Here is a 16,926-nt window from a genome sequence, read left to right as displayed (position 1 = left end):
CAGTGTGGCATAGGTGGGTGGAAGATACCTCCCATCTTTAATCTGATACTGAATGAAGAAAGAATATGAATGTGAACTAATACATATACTGCAAATGGTCTTTGCACCCAGAGGTGGATACTGCACCCAAACATTAGTACTCATCATAGTTCCACTCAAATGTAAAAACTAGCCATCCAAAAAATTACTCAAAAGTAACGTTTTTGATATAATTTCATATCTAAAAATTATAAAATCAGACAGACCAAAATTGTATGTGTAATGTTCTGAATTTTAAAGGACAAAATGAAAATAATTAATATAACACTATAAAATAAAATCAGATTAAAGAAACATCACCATTGAATCATCCTCGCCACAGTGAAGCATAGTGGTGGGAGAATCATGCAGTGGAAATATTTTTAAAAACTGGTCAAAGTTGGTGGGAAAGGAGAAAACCTGTTAGGAGGCTCTAACACCGGGGCAGAGCTTCACTCTCCAGTAGGACAACGACCGCAATCATCCATGCAGAGACAAAATAAAAGGATCTGGATCAAAGCACAGACTTAAAAAATGATTTTCACAGATGCTCTCCATCCAATCTGACTGAGGTTAAGCTTATTTTAAAAAGAAGAAAGCCTGAAATATCAAGACCGTACAGCAAAGCTACCTCATTAAATCCCAGAACTTGTGGAGTGTGACAAATTTGCAACAAAGGGCTGTGAGGAGAGAATGGCTTTTGGTCCGTTTTACACAATCATTCAAATCATTTTATAAAAGTGCCAAAAAATGACACTTTTCAAATTAAATCACGACGCTTCAGCTTTAAGAGGCTGTTGGTTTTGGAGTAGGCAGCGCCGACGCTCACGCCGAGGAAGTCATGTGACCCACCCGCACTCTGCTGTTGTTCCGACTGACATCTGAAGGCTGTAAGTAATGTGGACTATTTTAACTCTAATAACTAATTTATGTCTGGACGTTAACACAGATTTGCGCAAACGAATGCGATAAAGTCGTGGCGATACTTCCTCCCCTGCCCCCCACCCTTAAAGAGACACACAGTGATAAATGAAGCAGTTCTGCTGAATGATGGGGTTATTTTGATGAGTCTAAAGTCTAATTTAGGAGTGTGTGCAGAGCTGCCTCGTTGTTGAAGTTTTCGTCTTAATGGTGAAATTGTCGCTGTTTTCTCCTGCAGGACGATGAAGCTGATCATCCTAAATGACTACGACCAGGCAAGCGAGTGGGCTGCAAAGTACATCAGAAACAAGATTTTACATTTCCAACCTGGACCCAATAAGTTCTTCACATTAGGACTTCCCACAGGTACGCGGAAACAGAAAGCGTCCATGTTCTGGTCTTTTTTTTTTCTTTCTTTTCCTTATTAAAATCCCGATATGAAGCACTGAATCAGCCAGAGTACTGTAGTTGCTTTTTTTTTTAACCAACACATATCTGCTGACTCAGAGTCAGATACAGGGATTTAGTTGGTCTTTATAAAAATGCGAACATGGCAGGGGGGGGGAAGAAGAAACGAAATCCGCTGCAATTTGTATTTTCCATTGGACAAAATATCCAGTTAACACCCACTTGCATAATGGTTTCAGTAAGATAGGATGATACAAAGATAATTCAGCAGCACTGAAAATATGTAGGTCACAGCAATAATTTTAAAAAGTATTAAAGCATCTATTTTGTATTTGATATAGTCACACACTAACGCTCAGAGATTAATAGGGTGGTTATTATATTGAAAGGAGATGTGATTTTCCTTGTTGACACAGTTTTGAAGCCATTACATGTAAATTAGATGCGCTCTGCATTTCAGCCTCGCTAATATATTCATACTGCGCTAATTTTCCCCAATTTTTATCAACCACAAACTTGTTGGGATTTATTGGGAGAATTTGGTGGTAGAAGGAGAAATAAAATAATTAAAGGAAGAAATTATGATCCAAATAGTGGTACCCATAGTATGATGCTGCCATCACTATACTTCAGTATGGGACTGGTGTATTTAGGATATGGAGTATTGCTCCCCCCACACACTTAGTGTTTTGCCGGAAGACAAAGACAAAGGATCAACAATGGTTTTCCTGACCTCTTCTTCTACAGAATGCTGTTTGTTGGAAAGCATCACAACTTTTAAAGACTTAAATACAGTTATGGACTTCCTTTTATTTTGCTTTCCATTGTCAATTTAACAAATTCTCTCCTCTCCTCTCCTCTCCTCTCCTCAGGAAGCACTCCTTTAGGATGTTACAAGAAGCTGATCGAATACTACAAAAATGGAGAAATCTCCTTCGAGTTTGTGAAAACCTTCAACATGGACGAATACGTTGGTAAGTGCTGATCTCCGTTTACCTCAGCTTCGAGGGCTTCTTTGTGTGATTTTGTTGAGGACATTTTCATGAACCCATGTCACAGGTCTTCCCAGAAATCACCCTGAGAGCTATCACTCCTTCATGTGGAACAACTTCTTCAAGCACATCGACATAAGAGCAGAAAACGCCCACATTCTTGATGGAAATGCAGCTGACCTTCAAGCAGAGTGCAAGTCCTTTGAGGAAAAGATAAAAGAGGCCGGAGGGATCGAGTTGTTTGTTGGAGGTCAGCCTTGATAGCAAAACACTTTAATCCCTTGTTTAATGGTGTCATGGTTGAAGAAAGATGAAACTAAGATAAATCCTGACATTTTGTTGCAGGGATTGGACCTGATGGCCACATTGCCTTTAATGAGCCTGGGTCAAGTTTGGTTTCCAGGACCAGAGTGAAGACGCTAGCAAAGGACACAATCATGGCTAACGCTCGATTCTTTGATGGAGATCTCTCTAAAGTTCCCACCATGGCCCTGACAGTGGGAGTAGGCACCGTCATGGATGCAAAAGAGGTATAGAGCTAATTTCAACAGCACATATATTCGTCATGCTGTTTGGGGTCTTCCTGATGATCAGTGACTGAATGCCGTGGTTTCTGTGGTCACATTTTCTTTCCGGTCAGGTCATGATCCTTATCACTGGAGGACACAAAGCATTTGCTTTGTACAAAGCGATAGAAGAAGGTGTCAATCACATGTGGACGGTGTCGGCCTTCCAGCAGCACCCGCAGACTGTTTTCGTATGTGACGAAGATGCCACCTTGGAGCTGCGGGTTAAGACTGTCAAGTACTTCAAAGGTACGCCAAAACCACAATGCATATTTCGCTTGTCATGCATAAACGGTTTGTATTTAGATTAGCAGAAATCGTGAAATCGGTTGCATTGGGAAAAAAAGAGACTCACTGGATGAACTTTAGATATCCCGATACTTTGTGTTGGTCTATAATGTAACATTCCAAAAAATACAGATTTTAGTTGTAATGTGACTAAATGTTTTTCAAAGGTTTTATCACAAAATCTGCTGAATTTTGCTTGTTTTTTCAGGGATGATGCATGTGCACAACAGGCTAGTGGAAACACTTCCATCCCAACAGAAGAAGTGAAGATACCTCTTACATGGGACAAAATATCACAAAAATACACTCCAATCATTTCTCTTACAATTTTAACTCCAGCTAGAGATGATGGTGAACATCTACTCTTCTGTTTTTAATGGCGCAGTGCGGGCGGTCAGGTTTCAAATGATTGTCAGCCTCGTGTCATTTTTGTTCTTTGTAATAAAATGCGTGATTTATATACCTTGTGTGGCTTGGTTGATTTCCCCAGCTCCACTTAGATCACATGACTAAATGATGCCTTTCGGTGCTCTTCGTCCATATGTGTGGGGAATTTGCTAAATTTGCTCAAAATGCAAGTTCGCTGTTGAGTTAGGTTTTTATTTACAAGAACGTTATATAGTGCTTTTTTCTTTCTTTTTTTTTTTTTTTACATATGTGTATCTTTTTAATACTATTTAGCTTTATTCTGTAATAATTGTCACGAATCGTATTTTAGGGATATGTGAAGAACTACAGTTACCGACAGCCCTTGAACGCAGCTTCAAAACCGATTTCGGCTCAGAGAAAGAAGGAAGGAGATGGCCGACTAGTAGAAGGAAAATATCACATTTCTGCTTCTTCGTCGGACAGATTCGTTTTGTTCACGGTTATTTTTCACATTCTGGAACCGGAGGGGGACGTTTAAAAACATTTAGCCCCTTTTCCATGATGACAGAACAAAACAGCAATGTCAGATATCAGGAGGTAGGTAACAGGTTGCTGGCTCGCTGAAACGCTGCTAACAGCTAGCTGTCAGCTAGCTGTTTGTTTACGGGCGGAGGCCCCATCTGAAGAAAAATAATTTTATCTGTATTTTAAACAAAACTACATCCAGTCAGGCTCGGGTGATATGATTGTTGCTGCCAAATAAAGGCAGCATGTTTGTTTTAAGCTAATCGGTTAGACCGTTAGATGGCCTGAAAACTAGTGCAGACCTGATTGCAACGTTAACTTCAGGAAAACCTCGTAACTGTGGTGTAGAAATGCGACAATAAAGCTAATCAGAAGATAAAAGTTATCGCTAAAATGTAGAGGTTGTAAGTCTATAAGAAATTAATAATTTTAGATCTACATGCATGTCAATGCGAATCTTGTTTTTTTTTTTTTTTTTTTTTTTTTTTAAACTGTAATACAAAGAAGAAATTACATCCTGTGGAGTTGCGTACTGCGTGTATGTTTTAAAAATAGGCCTGCCTGAGGCATAAGCGATCTTAGCTTTCAGGCCAGGAGAGAGCGCTTGCATTTTATTCAGAATGTAATAATGTAGATAATAACAAACCCAGTAATTTCATCAGACAGAGCCATCACAATTCTGTAAATTAATATTGATATGTTTATTTTAGGATCCTTTTGAAATCATTGATAATGTATGTCATTCAATAGCATTGAACTAATGTTATGTAGTAAGTGCTTAAGTAAATAGTTATGATAGAATAGACTTCTCTGGTTAGGTAAACATTGAGAGAAAACAAAACATGAGTCATGCATTAATCTGCTGAATTATGACATCGAACTCTACCTGAAGATATCTGCAAATACCTAAACTTAAAAGCAGTGTTGAGATTATTTTTGCATTTATTTAATTATTTTTTTGTCTGTTGAGTCCCTGCACTTTGCATTCACAACTAGCCCATTGCTGAAAATTTCTGCTAATGCAGTTTTAACAATTACAATAAACACCACACAATATTGCTACCAAATTCTCAGTCCATATACCTCCACACTAATTGGTATATTAAGTAAATATAGTTACAAGTGTGCATTTGTTTTTGGTAACGATAGCTTATTAAGAGAAAGTGTTTCAAGTTTAAATTACTTTTTGTTTTGCAATTTTTCTCAAGATGAAGGAACCAGGAAGTGATCCTGACTTATAAATAAATATTTGTCCTTTGCTGCATAAAGTAAACATATCTTCTCTGGATAGCTACAATGTTCAGTAAAATGAATCATCCTATTTACATTAAATGTCACATTACAGACAGCAATAGTGAAGATGTGTTCTTTCAGAATTTCTCCATAATTCTTTGTCATTCAGCATCATAGTGCGTTTTGTTCAGACAAAAAGCTATATTGTTGTGTGCTTTTATTTCAACAGCTGGTGAATGAGGAGGAGCCCGCCCAGCCCTCCCAGGAGAGCTCTGGACAGGATGCACCACCTCCCTACAGCAGCGTTGCTGCAGCCAATGCAGGTTAAGAAAGTTTCTGCTTCACCTCCACCTGTCAGGCAACACCCTTTTTTATTGACTCTGTCCTATTGATACCACTGTATGACAACTCGCCATCTAAAGCGAAAGTGTCTTTAAAAGCAAACGGCATTAATCTTTAAAATGAATCTTTTTCTAAGAGCAATTATTCTCGCAAAGTGCATAAAACCCAACTACATCTGGAAGTCAAGAGTATTTTATTGAAGTCGTTCTGTGACCAGCAATCAATAGTTTAAATAAAATGTATTCCATAAAGTTAGTAAATACTACTACTATGATCTGAGTATTAAAATGTGTATGAATGGAAAATGACAATGAATGTTCTTCTTGGCCCTAGATTATGTATTACCTAAGGATGGGTAGGCTGAGTGGAGCGAGTGTCATGTTTCTAATCTTGCATCTTTAGAGGTTATAGGTCAACCAGTGTGTTGCGTAAGTGGGCGCAGCCTGGAGCTCTTCCTGGATGAGTTCATTGATCTGAACTGGTGTTGTCAGTGTTTGAAAGGAGCACTCCTGGAGGAGAGCCAGACGACCCAGATAAAAGTCTTGGCTTTTATGGGGAGAACGTGAGCATTAATGGACATGTCCGCCGCTAATACTGTTCTTCCTGCTGTAACTGATTCCACCCAGTCCAGGGTCTGGAATTCTCAGCTGCTGCTTTCGTTTTTAGAGAGAAGTGAGAGAAGACTTCTGCGCATGTCAACAGTCGGTCCTTAACCATAGTGGGGTAATCAGTAGTTCTTAGCTTTCATTTGTCCCCAAATGAAAGCTAAGAACTACTGATTTTGGGGACAAAATCTGCTTTTGTCCCCAAAAGCAGATTTAGATTTTTTAAAGGTTTTGTTGGCTCTAGTGGCCTTTATTTGAAAGTAGTTTGACAATAAACAGGGTAATGAGAGAGGGGGAAGACATGTGGCAAATGTTGCCAGGCCGGGAATCAAACCTGTGACCACTGCCACTAGGACTAAGGCCTCAATACGTGGGTTGTGCTTTGCCCCTGTGCCACCACAGCACCCCCCAGATTTAGATTTAAATAATTTAAAATTGCCATCCAGACTGTTAGTGTATGTAGTGCATGGCACCTCAGGTCTGAGCTTTCACACACATTTAACCGCTAGTTTGAAAATATCTCCACCATGACCTTAAATCTTGTCAAATTAACTTCCTATCCAAGATATGATGTTCCAAAACCTTCAGGATTTGAGCGCTGATATGCCTGCATTTACGTCTCAAAGTTCCCCTCATGCTTATGGCCTGCGAGAGATTCAAGATTCAAGATTTATTTGGCTGGTACTTATTAAAAATGTAGTCTTTTCTCACCAGCCTCTGACCGTACATATAGCAGTTTAACACTGAAGGATTAGTCATTTCTAATTTGTGCTTCTATAAACCATCTGAAGTACTTGTTATTTGTTTCTTTGAACTAGGACAGTGCATAAATAGGTCTACCCTAAACAACATTTAAATATTGACATAGTAATGGTGACAAAAGGGAAAATAAATTTTACTTATGAACTTTCACCAAAAAAAACAACATTTTCTTCCTTTAAAGATGTTTTATTTATGTTTGCGTAAAAATCCATCATAACAGGCACAAATAATAGCAGAAAGCAGAAAACTAAATTTTACACTGCAAATTCAATATTTTTTCTGCTCTTCCTGCAAGCATCAGGCTGATCAAAAACCCTCTTCACTCGTTCCATCCGCAGCGTTCTTTGAATACAAGGAAGAAGGAGGGATATTTCCCAACCCTCCGCCGTACAACGTCGCCACCACTTTACCCTCCTACGACGAGGCCGAGCGGAGCAAAGCCGAGGCCGCCGTCCCCCTGGTCACCGGAAGGGTCTCGGTACGTCTCCTCTTCTCTTTGCCGTGTTAGGAGGCAGCAGAAGGAAGCAGGAGTCATTGGAACGCATGTCCCGCTGTCGTTGCAGGAAGACGACTTTGTGGCCAGAGACGACTTCGAAGACTCCGACCAGCTGCGGATAGGAAACGACGGCATCTTCATGCTCACTTTCTTCAGTAAGACGTGGTCTAGACATTTTAAGTGTTCGCTGGTAAACTGGTGTAGAGAGAGCAGACATTGTACATCTAGAGCAGGTCGGTTTTGATGGCAGACATGTGAGGCGTTTTTGACAGAAATGGACCAGGAGCAGATTGAGTCTTTGTGCTTTGAGCTTTGTGATGTTTCTGACTCTGATTTTTACAGTTTGTTTTTTTTGGGTGGGTAGCTGCATTTGCTTAATGAATGAAATCGTTATTTGAAGTCAGCATGTTGTATTTATTTATGCTGTGTGTTAAAATTGGTTTGATTAGAAAAATCTGCAAGAGGGCAAATATGTTTTCACAGCACTTTATATACCATACATCTGGAAGATTGTATGATTGCATTGTTACTAAGTTCAACATGCTAAACCTCCAACTACATAAAGTGGGAACCTTACAATCACTCAAAGTTAATTAGTTATTTTTATTAGCAAGTGTGCATCATTCCAGATTTTGTCAGTTATCATATTTTAAATGCCCTTTTTTTTGTTTTCGCCACTACAACGTATGACATTCCTCCTTCGTTCCTTTCTGTATTCATACATGTGGACAAACATTTCTCCTGCTTGACATCATTTAGAACATTTTTCTGTCCCCAGTGGCATTCCTCTTCAACTGGATCGGCTTCTTTCTGTCGTTCTGTTTGACCACGTCAGCGGCCGGTCGGTACGGAGCCATTTCCGGCTTCGGCCTGTCCCTCATCAAATGGGTTCTCATCGTCAGGGTGAGAGCGTGTTTCCGTCTCTGCGCTCAGCAGGAAGGAGTCTTACCGTTCAGGGCGCGTCACGTGTGCAGCTCCTTACACCGCATCTCTTTCTGTTCTTAGTTTTCCACTTATTTCCCCGGATACTTTGACGGACAGTACTGGTTGTGGTGGGTGTTTCTGGCTCTGGGTGAGTGAGAGGGATTTTGTATTCATAAAAGTCGTTTTATTCTAGTTAAAACAAACTTTATTTGTTTCTTTTACGACTATATTTCTGAGATTGTCTGTTATGTCATCATTTGTGGATTTCAGGTTTCATGCTGTTCATCAGAGGCTTCGTTAACTACTCCAGAGTGCGCAAACTGGTTGATCCCGCTTACGCCAACCTACCCAGAACAAGAGTGCTTTTCATCTATTAGAGGTGAGTGCACTTAGCCTAGCTGAGATGATTGTTTACTCTGGTTGCTAGAGTTACAGGCACATCTGGTAAATGTGTTTAAAAAAAAAAAACTTAAAATAAATACTTTTTTATGGCAGGAACATAATTTTAAACACTGAAAGTTTCTGTTATTTTCTTCTCTATAAAATCATTGGTGCCACAATTGTTATCAGTCCATCTGTTAGTAGTTTTTACACTCTTATACTCTTTCAGGTCTATCGATTAGCTCTAGATCGTCCATAGTCCAGGTTTTTTCCTCGATTTATGTTGTTGGACTGAGGCTGACTTTATCTTTTTCCGCGTGAATTCTCCTAAAGAAAAGACCGGTTTTAAAACCATTTTTGGTCGTCACGTTTTGGTGTGGGAAGATGTCTACAGATTAAACCAAACAGTTCTAGATAAAGTCCCAGTAGAGTTAAACAAACTCTACATCTCCCCAAAAAATGCATCTCAGAATTTATTACACACTTTATTACACATGTCTTCCCTCCACTTCATTTTCCAAAGTCAAATGAAAGGTGGGATGTTTCAGTGGGAAATTCCTTTACTGTGACGAGATTCTTCTTCTTCTTTTTTTTTTTTTTTAAGGTTTTTTTTTTACACATTCACCAGAGTAGCCATTAATATGTAAGCCAAACTAAATACGGCCACATCTGTAACTCAACATCTGGTGCAGAAACAGACCTTTGATCTCTGTCCGGCCTTCTCTTGTCACGTCGAGCAGATGAAAGGCGGTGAGAGGAGATGAAGCAAAACAATGTTCGAGAGTCGCATGAAGAGACTTCACCGGAAATCAGCCAGACAAGTTCTAGACGAAGACAACCTCAAGATGGTAACATATTCAGGAAATATATAAAACATGTGTTTTTCTTTTGTTTAGACATTTCATTAATGGAACATGGTAAGCAGTAATAGTCCCTTTAGCTATTCATTAGTGGCTAATGTTAAGTGCTATTTACATCTGTTGTAATGTAAGAGTATTGCCTTATATGATTTGATGGTCGCGTAAGAGCATGCATCTGCCGCCAGGTTATTAATTAGAGCCGAGTTCTTGTTTGGTTTTCTAATTCGCGCAACACTGAAGATTGACCACAGCATGCAGCACACTCTGTAACATTCACTTCATCGGTCTAATATCCAATTAGACGTTTGTATTTCAATCAGCCATTGGCTTTAAGCTGTGCTGTTCCTTCTTCAACCACTAGGGGGCAGCGTGGTCTGCACATTTCCAGAGGTTTTCGTGAGAGACAAACAAGAGAGCCTGCTTGTAATTTGCAGTCCAAACATACCAGATCGACCTCTGCTTGTTAGAGGTGTCTTTTAATAATTACTGCGGGTTAAATCAGGTGAAACAATCGAAACCTGGAAGAAGAATTCAACTTACTGAGATTGCTCTTGAAAGAAATCCAGCCTCTTGTTTTCATTTCCCCCAGACAAGCATCTAAATCTCTGAGCTGCTGCCGTGGCGCTGCTGAATTTTGGTGTTTGTCTGAGAAGGTCTCATTTGAATGTTGCAGTCTGACCTGCCGATGACTCCGCTGTGAGTCAGGGAGAATCTCTGCTGGAGGAAAAGCTCAGAGATTTAAAGAAAAAAAAAAAAGAAAAGCTGTCTGGATTTCAGCTGTTAATGATCCAGTTTGAGCAGCTGCGTCACAATAATGAGCACAAAAATAGCTGAAATTCCTCTTCCAGGTGGGATTTTTGCCTTAAGATTTAATTGACAGATGTGTTTCTTTTTTCCCTCTCAACTTTCTTCACACTGCGTCAGAAGTTGGTATCAATTAAATCCAGAACGTTGCTTTTCAGCTGCACTTGTAGAAGTGTTAGCGGTAAAACCCAGATGATGTTATTCCCAGTCCACACTGAACAGTTTGAATCATTAACTTCGTACTTCTGCCATGGCTTTGATTACACGCCAGTTATGCTTGTTTCTATGTGACGTAGAGCTAAACTTTGGGGTTATGTTATGTAACTGTACAGAAATCATGTAGTGTTAAATAAATGTCACTTTCAATGGGTCGTCTGAGTTGTCTTGTTTTTATTTTTCTAGTTTTCGCCCACCCATTAATACAACTTTTCTCAAAGTATAAAGCTTCAAGTCAAGAAAGACATAAAACTCTATAGAGTTTTTTTATCAGCAGAAACTTAAATGTCACTAAATCACTGAATCTACAACATTTTGAATTTACAAGAATAGTTTTATGTTCCTGTAAACATCAGAGTTCTGGTTCTTACTCATAAATTCACAGGGGAAGTTAAGAGAAACTCAGCAGAGTGCTTGGAACCTGGTTAGAGATACATTTTCTCTGGTTCTTCCTTTCTACATTCGGGCACGTCTCTAAGAACCAAGTGATTCATTTCGTTAAATACAACAAGGGACATTTATATGTTTCATAGATTTATTGCACATGGATAAAATTCAAGTATTAGTTTCTGTTGGCTCTGACTATCAGCTTGCATGTAATGTAAATCAAAATATCACAGAAGAGCATTTTCTGCTTCAGAAGTTGCTGAACAGAATTAAATTTTATTTGTATAGCACATTTCAGCAATAAGGCAGTTCAAAGTGCTTTACATCGTAAAAACACAAAAATCAACAATTGAAACAGTAAATTTTTTCAAGTGTCATTAAACATCAAAATGTTGGTTAGTGTTTCATTTATTATGGTGCAAAAGCAAGTCTGAGCAGGTCGGTTTCTAGTCTAGATTTAAAGGAACTCGGCTGTTTTACAATTTTCAGGAAGTTTGTTCTAGATTTCTGGTGCATAGAAGCTCCATGTTTAGAGATGCATGTTTTCTGGGGATCCAGAACCAGAAGGCCTGAGTGGTCTGGAAGGTTGATGCAACAACAGCAGATCTTTAATGTGTTGCGGTGCTAAGGACTGATGGGGTTGTCGTTCATGTCTTGGTACTGATGGCTCTTGAGGCACTGACTCACATCTTTTGTATCTCTACACTCTTAAAAGGAAGTGGTTAGCCCTTCTGATGGCTTTGGTTATTCCTGTTTTTTTTTTTTTTTCTCCCACACTTTTTCCTTCCACTCAACTTTCCACCAAAATGAACAGCCGGCTTAATTTGGAATAGTGTTTTGTAGTTTATGCCCTTGTGGAGGGAGTCTAAGACTTTCTGCTGGATAATTGCCAAGTCAGCAGTCTTCCCTCTGAGCATATTAGAGGGAAGATTAGTATGCTCCCTCTAGTATGCTCAGATAAAACGAAACACTTCTTAAAGTCCACTTATAATTGGTCTTATCTGATATTCAAATTTTGGTGAAGTCAGTGTAATGTTTGTACAGCAGTACATAAAGGAAACCAAGTCTTTTAAAGTTATCTGGTTTATTAACTAACAGCATCAGTCATTATACCCTCAGGTTTCTACCCGCTCCGGTCTGTGGCTTCTTCGTGTCCACTTCTCTTTAATCTTCTTGCATCACCACCTACTGGTGCTGCATATCAATACAGTCAGGATTGTGTTTCGATTAGCTGAGTAAAATTGCTGCTAAGTAAAGGTTGCTCAGATAGTTGTTAGTTGATAGGAAAGATGCAGCTTCATTTATACGGAAGATAAAACTCTAGAGGTAAACTACTCATGCATCAGAGCTCCACATTCCTCACATCCTGTCATCAGAGTGGCTCACTAATCCCAGGAATCCTCCAGCTGTCTGGGGATGAAGAAGATGGCCTTCTGTCCGATGTGGGTTCTTGGACCTAGTTTAGTTCTGCCGTTCTTCTTCAGGCCGACGTACCAGCTGCTGTCCTGGTATTTCTGAGACTTGTACGTGTTGTAGTAGTTCTCCTCCAGGTTCTCCACAAAGTAGCACTCCTCTGTTACTGTGGACTGACGGAGACAAAAGGTTTAAGGAATGATTGCGTGAAGCTGAATAGACCTCCAGACCGTTAAAAGTAGCTGTGGATACTCACTGAGCCGTACAGACGGCCTTCGGCGCTCATGGCCAGATATCGCTCTGCCGCCGTTCCCCGGATGACAACGACGCCTCTGCCCACGGCTTTGAGCTTCAGCACAGCTGACAGGAAGACAGGCGAGAAATCAAACTAGATACAAACCCTTAAAGACGCACTCAAACCTACAGGAGCTCCACTGCAGCTGGTTCTATTCAGAAAGCCACTGTTGTTATTTTAGAAGCCAAATAAATAACTTATCTGACAGATTTAACCTTTGACCCACACCGCAGAGCTTCAGAAACGGATATGATCAGTTAATCGTATTTATGTAAACATTTAGGAGAGTGTTTTCATTTTCAGCTCGTTTAAATGTGCTTTTGATGAAAGAAAAAAAAAAGTGTCGACACACTCTGAGAGGAAAGGAAACACGTGTTGATTCCTGTTTGTTGTGTTGGTTTGACAACAGGAAAACATTTCCTGCAGATCTGATCCATGCAAACATCTTCAGCACAGCTGGGGAGCAATTCACAGCGAGCGCTTCACTTTCTCCACGCTGCGTTACAGCCTCCAAAACCCCACAATAACTTAACAAGAGTTCTCCCCTCAAAGCCTTACGCACAATACCCCATGTCGAGAAAGCGGAAAGGTTCTGTCCGCAATTTAATCTAGAAAATAAGAAAACTCCCACATACTCAGAATGACACTTACAGAATTAAAGCATTTTTGTTAATACTCTGGGTTCCAAATTACTATGCAAGTGATGTTTTCTCAGATTTTCTTAAATGGTCAATGCAAATGATGGTCAGTATAATTTTATAGTTCTGAACTATTACAGTATAAATCAAATTTTACTGAACAAAGCTCTTCATGAGAGCAGTATTTTTTTTCAAAAATAAAAAACTCAAAATGCACTGCTCCAAATTATTATGCACAGCAGATTTTCTAAACATTTTATGGATTATAAAGAACTGCAAACGGTCATTCTTTGAATGTGCAGCATTAAGTGGTCACATGCACTAAAATCAAAAGCTATTTCAATCAAAAACATCTTAACAGAGTTACATGTTAACATAGGAGCCCTTCTTTGATATCACAGCACAATTCTTGCATCCATTGAACTTGTGAGTTTGTGGAGTTTCTGCTTGAATTTCTTTGCAGGATGTCAGAAAACCTTCCCAGAGCTGCTGTTGTGATATGAACTGTTGTGATGTGGGCACAGCAACGTTGCCCACATCACAAGAGATGGTTTGAACTTTGTCCTTCTCTCTCTGCTCTTTTGTCCTGCCCTGCATCCACAAAAGTCTCCTTTTCAAGCCCCAATTATTAGATTAAAGAAAATTCAAACCCACACACCACTTTCCTTCCAGTTCTCCACGATGAAGTACTTTCTGTCAGTCTACTCCATAAAGAAAAACTTACAAAAATTCAGTAACATCTGTGGTTGAAATGTAACAAAATGTGAAAATGTTTAAGAGCTCTGAGCTCTTGCCAGGCATTGCACCTCATATTACAAAGCATTCCTTCTGTCCTTTGAAACATTGCTTTATTTTCCACTGTTTCACTTATGAACTTCAAATAAAGCAACTACGGTAAAGAGCCAGATCAGGTCTCCTCCTCAATAAATGAGAGAGACATTATACTTTCAAATGTCTCTTTCCAATAGATGTAATTTGAATGCATTTATTCAGTGACAACATAAAAAAACTGTCTTAAACTAAAACTTCCTCAGCACTGGTACGCCAAAGAAGCCCTTTAAAGATAAATGTGTTTATCCTTCATTTGAGTTTTTTTCTGTTAATCAGAGCATGTGATCAATGAGTAAGCTATGGTTTATTGGGTATAACAGCAATGCAAAACATTTCTTTTATCCATTTTCTTTGGTGAAGTCCCATATTTATCTTACCTCTGGGCGCAGTGAGCAAGACGGTTAAAAAATCTGTGAGATCAGCAGCACAAAATTGCACAATGGTATCACAAAGTTTCCATAACAACCTTTAGAAACTATAGTAGCTACACGCCAGCTGGTTATAAAAAAAAACAACTTTTATGTTCAGCCATCAACAACAAACTTGTGGAGCTTCCTAAACGCAGAGAAACGCTCCACATGGGTCTGTTGTGAAACAATGGATGACAAAGTGACTCATGTCTTCTGTTAAGCATGATGGAGGTTATATGATGCTGTGGGTCTGTTCCTCTTCCAAAGGCCTTGGGAACCTTATGGCACATTTTAAAGATAATCCTTTTCTACCATGTAGCTACAAATGGGTGGTCACTAAGTATTTTCTAAGTCTTTCTAATCAACACACGAATGTTTTTCCAGTGTCTCTTCGCATCAAAAAGGACTGAAAGCTACAAAAGTGGAGTAAGATGGTAACGTCTTACATTTACTCTGTTGCTTTTACATGAGTCATGTTTTGGGGGAAAAGAAGACTACTAGGAGTATTTTCACTAAGCTGTACTTTTTGAGTACTTTTATTACTTGAGTAAAATAGCTGGATACTCGTCCCACTGAGAGTAACTTCACTTTAACCAAATATTCACCAGACACAGACCCACACCTGCAGCTTTTGTTAAAGTTTTATACTGAAAGAATTAAAATTTGGAATTTTTTTTTGTGCAATTATATAAATTACTTTCATTTTTGGTCTTTAAAATACCAATTTTTCTTAAAAAAATAACACCATATTTTAGTTTGTCTGATGATATAATTTTTAAATATTAAAAGATTCATCTTTTGATGATTTACTACTTGAATCACCAAATACTTTTTTTTTTTTTTTTACTCTTACTTGAGTAAATTCATAAATTCCTCGCTACTTTTCACTGTTACTTGAGTAAAACTATGTTGAAGTAATGCTACTCTCACTTGAGTACAATTTTCGGGGTACTATACCCACCTCTGAATAAAACCGCAAAGCTCCTTAAAGCTGTGTGCTTGTGACTTTAGAGAAGAGCACAATCATTTCCGAGCTTCACTGGTTTGTGGGCGCAGTTTGATGCACCACCAGAGGAAGTAAAGGCATCATGCTGCAGGCCTGACCTGGATGGAAAATGCGCAGTGTGCTGCGGCAGCCTCACTCACTGTGATCATCCCGCTCATCCCGCTCGCCCCGCACCGTCCCATCGGCCAGGATCTGGAGGTGGTATCCGCCGTTCATGCAGTACAGCCGCGTCGACCGCCGGTAGTCGCGCAGCGTGGGGCCGCCGTCAAAAGCTCGCTCTTCGTCCGCGAACGCGTCTTCATCCGCCATCATCCTCACGGGACAGCGGGGCTCAGCAGGTGGGTCACAGGTAGGGGGCGGGGGGGGGGGATGGTCTGCGTCCTGCGGTGGTCTACTGTTTGTGTCGTCGAGAACGAGCGAAGCGCGCTCCCGATTCCTGCCTCAACCTGCACCTTCCGTCATGAATCAACTGGGATTAAAACTCCCTAAAATGGTTCATAACTGGAACACCTGTACAAACATGTTGCATTTTAATGCTCCAGTTTTATTTCGATATAACGATAACGTGAAGCTTAGTTTCACATTGTTCCTAGTTAGGTGAAATATACCTGTAGCAGATGTTTAATCCAGATGTTTTCATTATAATCAGTGAGTTTCAAAGGACATTCGTTTTTTTCATTACTTCTCTATATTTTGCAGCTGCAGTGTAATGTTAATTCTTTATTTTCACAATTATGTTTATTTGCCGAGTGTGCTATTCAAATAAAATTGATGACAAAACAAGTTTATCAGTCGTATGTTTCCACCCTAAAGCAACCTTCTTTTCACAGGACTCTGAAAAGTAATACAGGCGAAATTTGATCACAAGAGAACTGTGACCTCCCCAGAGCATGATGCTGCCACCACATCTCATAGCAGGGACGTGGTGCATGGTCTCAGGCCTTCCCAGAACACCTATATTTTGAGAGATTAAATTACATAAAATGGGATCAGTTGGACAAATATATTTGCCGTTCTTTATTTTTTATTTAAAAGAGGATTAATGAACAAAGGAATGCCAAACGTTCCAAATTTTCGTTTGTAAAATTGTTGGAAATTCATGAATTGTTTTCCTTCCATTTCGCAATAGTCCACTGCTTAATTTCAGTCTGAAAACTAAAGGAGTACATTTAATTCTGTGGTTTAACATGACAAAATTGTGTTGCTTTTCTCACCTCAAGGATACCTTCTTTATAA

General features: G+C 39.5%; 3 protein-coding genes across 4 annotated transcripts; 2 read left to right on the top strand and 1 right to left on the bottom strand.

Moving 5' to 3' along the window:
• The first annotated feature begins 791 nt into the window (after positions 1 to 791).
• gnpda1 (glucosamine-6-phosphate deaminase 1) lies at positions 792 to 3,653 on the top strand. Its single transcript, XM_028008032.1, has 7 exons — positions 792 to 908; positions 1,178 to 1,305; positions 2,220 to 2,321; positions 2,407 to 2,589; positions 2,685 to 2,869; positions 2,980 to 3,154; positions 3,402 to 3,653. Exons 2-7 carry the CDS (start codon positions 1,182 to 1,184, stop codon positions 3,458 to 3,460), a joined length of 828 nt encoding a protein of 275 aa, XP_027863833.1. The 5' UTR covers positions 792 to 908; positions 1,178 to 1,181; the 3' UTR covers positions 3,461 to 3,653.
• Positions 3,654 to 3,949: 296 nt separating this feature from the next.
• Positions 3,950 to 10,865, top strand: LOC114139184 (NEDD4 family-interacting protein 1-like). Of its 2 annotated transcripts, none has more exons than XM_028008936.1 (8): positions 3,950 to 4,159; positions 5,550 to 5,643; positions 7,368 to 7,507; positions 7,593 to 7,680; positions 8,304 to 8,428; positions 8,531 to 8,597; positions 8,720 to 8,828; positions 9,523 to 10,865. In XM_028008936.1, the coding sequence occupies exons 1-7, from the start codon at positions 4,121 to 4,123 to the stop codon at positions 8,824 to 8,826; spliced, it is 660 nt and encodes a 219-aa protein (XP_027864737.1). In that variant the 5' UTR covers positions 3,950 to 4,120; the 3' UTR covers positions 8,827 to 8,828; positions 9,523 to 10,865. The 2 variants fall into 2 exon arrangements, with proteins under 2 accessions (XP_027864737.1, XP_027864736.1); XM_028008935.1 differs by having other exon boundaries at positions 3,951 to 4,159; positions 9,571 to 10,865.
• A 366-nt stretch (positions 10,866 to 11,231) lies between these two features.
• Positions 11,232 to 16,445, bottom strand: fgf1a (fibroblast growth factor 1a). Its single transcript, XM_028008938.1, has 3 exons — positions 15,831 to 16,445; positions 12,767 to 12,870; positions 11,232 to 12,683 (listed from the first exon to the last, which is right to left on the bottom strand). The coding sequence occupies exons 1-3, from the start codon at positions 16,000 to 16,002 to the stop codon at positions 12,483 to 12,485; spliced, it is 477 nt and encodes a 158-aa protein (XP_027864739.1). The 5' UTR covers positions 16,003 to 16,445; the 3' UTR covers positions 11,232 to 12,482.
• Positions 16,446 to 16,926: the final 481 nt, after the last annotated feature.

Source organism: Xiphophorus couchianus, chromosome 23 (genome assembly GCF_001444195.1).
Source record: "Xiphophorus couchianus chromosome 23, X_couchianus-1.0, whole genome shotgun sequence".
Lineage (NCBI taxonomy): Eukaryota > Metazoa > Chordata > Actinopteri > Cyprinodontiformes > Poeciliidae > Xiphophorus > Xiphophorus couchianus.
Note: the sequence above shows the minus strand (reverse complement) of the source record. Positions and strands in the feature narration are given on the sequence as shown.

Coding starts and splice junctions, on each gene's coding strand:
- gnpda1 (XM_028008032.1), top strand. CDS start 1,182: ATGAAGCTGATCATCCTAAATGACTACGACCAGGCAAGCGAGTGGGCT. Junction 2,322..2,406: donor CAACATGGACGAATACGTTG/GTAAGTGCTGAT, acceptor CCCATGTCACAG/GTCTTCCCAGAAATCACCCT. Junction 3,155..3,401: donor GACTGTCAAGTACTTCAAAG/GTACGCCAAAAC, acceptor TTGTTTTTTCAG/GGATGATGCATGTGCACAAC.
- LOC114139184 (XM_028008936.1), top strand. CDS start 4,121: ATGATGACAGAACAAAACAGCAATGTCAGATATCAGGAG. Junction 4,160..5,549: donor GCAATGTCAGATATCAGGAG/GTAGGTAACAGG, acceptor TTATTTCAACAG/CTGGTGAATGAGGAGGAGCC. Junction 8,429..8,530: donor AATGGGTTCTCATCGTCAGG/GTGAGAGCGTGT, acceptor TTCTGTTCTTAG/TTTTCCACTTATTTCCCCGG.
- fgf1a (XM_028008938.1), bottom strand. CDS start 16,002: ATGATGGCGGATGAAGACGCGTTCGCGGACGAAGAGCGAGCTTTTGAC. Junction 12,871..15,830: donor GGATGAGCGGGATGATCACA/GTGAGTGAGGCT, acceptor TCTTCCTGTCAG/CTGTGCTGAAGCTCAAAGCC. Junction 12,684..12,766: donor AAGGCCGTCTGTACGGCTCA/GTGAGTATCCAC, acceptor TGTCTCCGTCAG/TCCACAGTAACAGAGGAGTG.